Below are 5,447 nucleotides of genomic sequence, written 5' to 3'. Positions count from 1 at the left end.
GCTACTAAATCTGTAAACTTTTATTCAAAATATGTTAAGAGTATAAAACATTATCTTGAAGATTTGTTGAACTGATCGAAATAGTCCTCTGTTGCTCTATTTACATATACAATTGTGTTCAAAAATTTCTTGCGCGATTTTTGTTCTTCTGCCAGTCTCAAATTTTCGTCTGCTATTTTCTTGAGTTCTTCTCTAAAATTAATATATCCAAATGCCAAAATGAAAAATATTATTTTAACGTACCTATGCTTTCTCTTTAATTCCAGATCCATTAAATGAATGGTTTGTTGGGTTCCGTTGATGTAGGCCTCAAACTCTCTCTGCATTCTTGCTTCCATTTCTTTCTTTTTCTTAAACATATAAAGGTACATCAACAACATTTTACTCTGGCAACATATTGACTCTTTAAAAAAACTGAGGAAATGGAGAAACAACAAAACAAAACTTCTTACTCTTGCTTCCTCAATTTGGGATATCTGTTCTCTTCTAATCTGCAACTTTTCTTCTTCCGACATTCCTTTGTACAAGTAAGCTATTTTCTTGCCTGGACCCATGTTACTTTGCGATACATCTGGATTTTCTGTCAGCAAGTCACTAGTCAAAGTATTGTAAATTTCCGCAGTGTTATCTTCTTCTGTTTGCTGTTTCTTTGTCATGGTGGTATTACATTTTTGCTCAGCCTAAAAATTAGGATCAATTAATAACAAATTCACAGCTTGTTTGTAATTTGTATTTTTGGTTGCATTTCACTAGTTTATATGAATACGATTTATATATATTGATATAGGTACTACTCATATTGATTGCATAGGAAAGCATTGAAATTGAGTTATAATTTTTATTTAAAAGAATGTACCGAACCTATACCAAAAATATTTTACCTACGACTGTTATATAAGGACTATGATTCGGCACTCTTTCAAATGTCATAATCATGTTTATTACCGCACTAGTGCTTTTTACAATTTGTTACCGTACAAGTGCGGTAATAAATATGTTAATCATTGTCAAAGTTATGTCTTAAAATAGCATATTTTAAAATAAGTTTAAGCGATGATCGGCCATCTGATATTGAGAACCAAGCTTAATGTTGTTTTGAATCTTGTGCCAAAGAAATCACCGAAGAAGTAAATATCAAGATCGGTACCTGAAATATGCAATACACTCACCAAGAAGATACACTCACCATGAAAGATACACTCACCAAGAAGATCGAGCATCAAAGGGATAAAAAAATATAATAATAATCCTTTCCAGCTTATTAAGTTGAGTATTTTTCGTTCACTGCACGATTTCTGGAACCGATCAAAAACTTTTTGGTATTTCTTGCGTGGTTTTCCTGGCGCAAGATTCGAAACAACTGTAAAAGCTTCATTCATTATAACATGTGTAATTTTAGCACACAACTTTGACAATGATTCTGATGACAACAAAAAATGCTCATTATCTGTGTTCTGTATTCAATTTTATAACTAGGTAGTCAGTGCAAATGCTGTGGACGTTGAGAAGCTACAAAGCAAAGCTAGATAAATACGATTTGTGAAATCGCCCGTACTTGACGTAATAACGTTGCTATTTTATTTTCTCGTTTATTCAATAATAACTGTTTTTATGGTGGTATTTTTATAAAAACCACAATTAAAAAACTTTTTCCTTTTGATTAAATGTTTAGACATACATACCAGCGCTAAGTTATATCTTGTTGTTGCTACCTCTAATTTCTTCCTGCATTCTTTTTCAATTTTATCTAATTCTATCGCACGTTGATCCCGAGCGATGACAGCAGCTAAGCAATATAATAAATAAATAAGTCATAAGCGTGTGAAATAATTGCGCCAACTATTAACCGAGCATAGGTACTTGTGCATACCTTTATACGCATCTTCTGCCATTTTCCGTTCTTTTTCGGCCTGTTCTCTTTCTATTAATTGCTGACCAAGCCATGCTTTTATCTGTTCTTTTTGTAGCTTTAGTCTTTCCTCATTTGACAGATCTTCCCCCTCAAACCTATAACGATACCACAAGGGTTAATTTCATAGTCCTACTTAAAACTAATTTGATTTTTGAAATAAATGCGTACATATTACAATAGGTTCATTTCTTACTTTTGCGCTGATGATGGGCCTAACCTAGGGTCGTCATCGTGTAATCGACAGGGCAATTGCTTTTTAATCCCATTAGGGTCATTCAAGTCAAATTCTCTTCTGTCTTCAGGTTTTTGAAAATTTTTGCGAAACGTTTCTATTTCCTTCTGTAATTTCTTTTGCTCCTGGAAGACTTAGTACTAATTAATATATCGATTTGAAAATAATTCTTTAGTACCTCTCGTTGCTTTTGTTCCAAAGTTATAGCTATTTGATCTGCCTTTTTTAACTCATTTTCGAATATACTATCATTGCGTTTGACCTCCAACTCTTTCTTTTTTTTCTCTTCAATTTGTGCTTGCAAAGCCTGTGTGTCAATCTGAAAATCATATTTGCTAACAACAAAATGTTCCACCATGAACGTTGTTAACAAATTTGCAAGAAACTTGCCCCCCGAAAAGCGTTTAAATGTTGAATATAAAGACAGGTTTATTGCAGATGAATTTAAATAACATATTTATATTTTGTATTTTTTAGTGAACCGCAGGAGCTGGGACTGCAGCATTCCCTTGTATGTAAAGTAAAAATATATTTTAAACTTATTTTAAAAATTATACACTGATTTGATTTTATAGATTAATATCTTTTACACTGCTGAACACATTTCTAATACATTTTCTGGCAGGATATCAAATTTTATGAATCAATTGAGTGGTCATTTTTATTTTGTTTCAGATCAATTCGATTTCATTAAACGCGGTTTAGCAACTACCAATCTTAAACCTGGAGGGGGGAGGAAAATATTAACATTATTAACATTTTTAAATAATAAAATAAAATAATTCTTCCATAGAAACCAATGCCAAAAATTAATCATTATTCTAGTCAGACACCAAACATCCAAGGAATATAAAATAAAACCTGCCATTCATATAAAAAACAAAACGTTCATATAAAAATAAAACATGGATATAAAGAAAAAGGTGATTTTCGAGGAATTCCGAACTTTTAGCTTTGTGATTAGCATTAGAAGTGTGAAAGTAAATCAGATCGATGTACTGAGCCTTCAGCTCATCATTAAGTGTAAAGTTATTGTAGTTCGTCCCTTTGCCTCGACACAAAAACGATATTTGTTAATTTCAAATAGTTTTTAATCCTTGATAACCTATAACCCGATAATGTGACTCAAGTTTAAAAATATTGTAACTGTATGATTCTGGAGGGTTTCCAGATTTCCTAAGACAAACAATTAGCAGTAAGTACCCTGTAGTAATTTATATAATATAATAACTCGAATTTAACCAATGCGTTCTCCCGCTTTTAACATACCAACCAACAGACCAAGAACAAAATTCAGAAATTTTAAGTCATGCAACTTAAGATGGGGAGATCAATGCTGGGAATAATCCTCTTAGATGGAATCCCAAATAGAACCAGCAGGCACGCCACAAGAGTAAGAGATGCTGTCGAGGCCATTCTGCGTATGAAGTGGAACTGGGCGGGTCATGTGGGCAGAGTAACCGATGGGCGATGTACATAAAAAAATATAGTGGAGACCAAGAGTGCAAGCAGCCCGATGGAGTGACGACATAAGGAGACTCTTTTGGATTGGATGCTGATAACACAGGACCGGGAAGAATGGCAAAATATGAGAGAGGCTTTTGTCCAGCAGTGGACAGTGTATGCTGATGATGATGAAGATCAATTATGTTTACTTTTTGTTTAATTTTTTTTGGCTTAATAGTCATAAAAGCACTAATAATGAAATTCCATTTCAAACTTACCCCTATTAATCGTTGCCTTGGGTTGAAAAGTCTCTTTTTTCTTTCCTCTTCTTGAATTCTTCGCCTTTCAATGTAGGCTGCCTCACGACGATCTTTTTCAGTCATCAGTTGAAGTTTCAACATTTTACGCAAATATCAGAAAATGTAATAAAGAAAACCGATAATAAGTTGATTTATAAATTAAAAATAAATGGTAAATGTGACTATGACTCTTTACTATGACGGACAACGAAAATTGCTGGTGGAAAGCGCACTATTGAGCCAGAGTTACCATGGCATTCTTCTATTAAATCGATATGATACATGGTTTCAAAGGATGTGTTCTTTGTTCGATTCTGGCTGAGCGAAGCTCGAATTAATGTGATTCAGTTTATGAAGTTACGAAGGACTGGGATAAGCAAAAAATAAACCATATTTTTGAAGCCGATTGTATAATGTTTTATACCCAAAACTTAGTTAGGAATATATTTACAATGAGCAGTAGTTACAACATTATTGCATATTTATTTTATAAAGAGCAAACCTTTCATTATAAATTATATTTACAATAAATCTGACACAAAAGTAACAAGCAGACATTTATTGAGCTTACCGAATATATTAGACGAAATTAAAATAACACAGAATCGGTTAATATTAAGTACTGATAAGTTATAGAGAAAACACGCCCTCTCTAATTCAGATTCCTTTAAAAGCGTAGTGCTTTTCGAAGCAAAAAAAAACAATGCTAAAGATGGGATTGTCAAGTCAATTGCTGTGACCGTTTAAATATATTTTCCGGGGTATATTTTTCCATGAGATCTAACTACTGAAAAATACACAAAAACTGTTTCAAAGTCGTTTAAATAAGCTTGCTTAACTTGCAGCTACCCTAACTTTGCAGATATAAACATAGCTTTCCTACATTTAAGGTGCCGTATTCTTAATGTTTTTCAAAAGTAAACATTTGCTAGATTACTATTAATATTGGAGTAGTATTGTAGACCAAGCTTTTAAAATACACTCTTATTTATCAAGAATTTATAATATTTTAATTCTTGTCATGTCAAACATAAAAATTGTCAAACCCGTTTCTTAAATAAAAAATTATGTTTTATACGTTTATTGCAGTTAAATTATCTTGAAAAAATCTGTTAAATAACAATAACCAAAATCGTTTTGTATATTTTACAATATATTTGTCGTTATATTTGGTAAGCTTTGTTTGTATGAAATTATCAACCTTTAATAAGCTTTGTTTCTGAAAACTACAGTAGGGACTTCTAAATTTCATTAATTTTTTCAAAATATTCTTAAATTCTATACTACTGTTATACATTTAGAAACATCGCTTTAAACTTATTTCAAGTCTTAAATGTTATACAAAAGCAAAATGTGGTTTTTTGTCGAAAACATGTTGGCAATCTACACTTACTACCATGAGAGGAAATACATATTCTTAAATTTTTTTTAAATTTGTAAATAGTCAATGAATATGTGATGATTCATATTCATACATACAGAGTCTCCTAGTTATCATGGTTAGGACTTGGATATGGATAGAAAAACTCATTTTTAGATGTTTGTCATTTAATCAGTT

At 31.9% G+C, this 5,447-nt stretch overlaps 3 protein-coding genes across 21 annotated transcripts in view; 1 reads left to right on the top strand and 2 right to left on the bottom strand.

The window, feature by feature from the left end:
* On the bottom strand, positions 1-4,139 carry LOC109540575 (RIB43A-like with coiled-coils protein 2). The gene is made up of 8 exons (XM_048660839.1): positions 3,869-4,139; positions 2,323-2,463; positions 2,106-2,269; positions 1,871-2,007; positions 1,683-1,786; positions 453-680; positions 244-350; positions 1-192 (listed from the first exon to the last, which is right to left on the bottom strand). The coding sequence occupies exons 1-8, from the start codon at positions 3,989-3,991 to the stop codon at positions 51-53; spliced, it is 1,146 nt and encodes a 381-aa protein (XP_048516796.1). The 5' UTR covers positions 3,992-4,139; the 3' UTR covers positions 1-50.
* LOC109545209 (histone deacetylase 11) overlaps positions 1-5,447 on the top strand; it is a 78,738-nt gene that overhangs the window by 20,999 nt on the left and 52,292 nt on the right. The gene's annotated exons all lie outside the window — the stretch shown is intronic.
* LOC109545208 overlaps positions 1-5,447 on the bottom strand; it is a 51,595-nt gene that overhangs the window by 21,788 nt on the left and 24,360 nt on the right. The window lies entirely within an intron of this gene.

The sequence above is a fragment of the Dendroctonus ponderosae genome, unplaced genomic scaffold, assembly GCF_020466585.1.
Source record: "Dendroctonus ponderosae isolate FM_Combo_2020 unplaced genomic scaffold, Dpon_F_20191213v2 Dpon_F_20191213_1, whole genome shotgun sequence".
In the NCBI taxonomy this organism is placed as follows: domain Eukaryota; kingdom Metazoa; phylum Arthropoda; class Insecta; order Coleoptera; family Curculionidae; genus Dendroctonus; species Dendroctonus ponderosae.
This window is presented reverse-complemented; position numbering and strand designations above follow the sequence as displayed.

Bases quoted from the DNA above. Each gene is read 5' to 3' on its own strand.
- LOC109540575 (XM_048660839.1), bottom strand. From the start codon at position 3,991: ATGTTGAAACTTCAACTGATGACTGAAAAAGATCGTCGTGAGGCAGCC. The intron at 681-1,682 runs GTATGTATGTCT...CCTAATTTTTAG, and splicing joins CAAGATATAACTTAGCGCTG to GCTGAGCAAAAATGTAATAC. The intron at 351-452 runs GTAAGAAGTTTT...TATATGTTTAAG, and splicing joins CCCAAATTGAGGAAGCAAGA to AAAAAGAAAGAAATGGAAGC.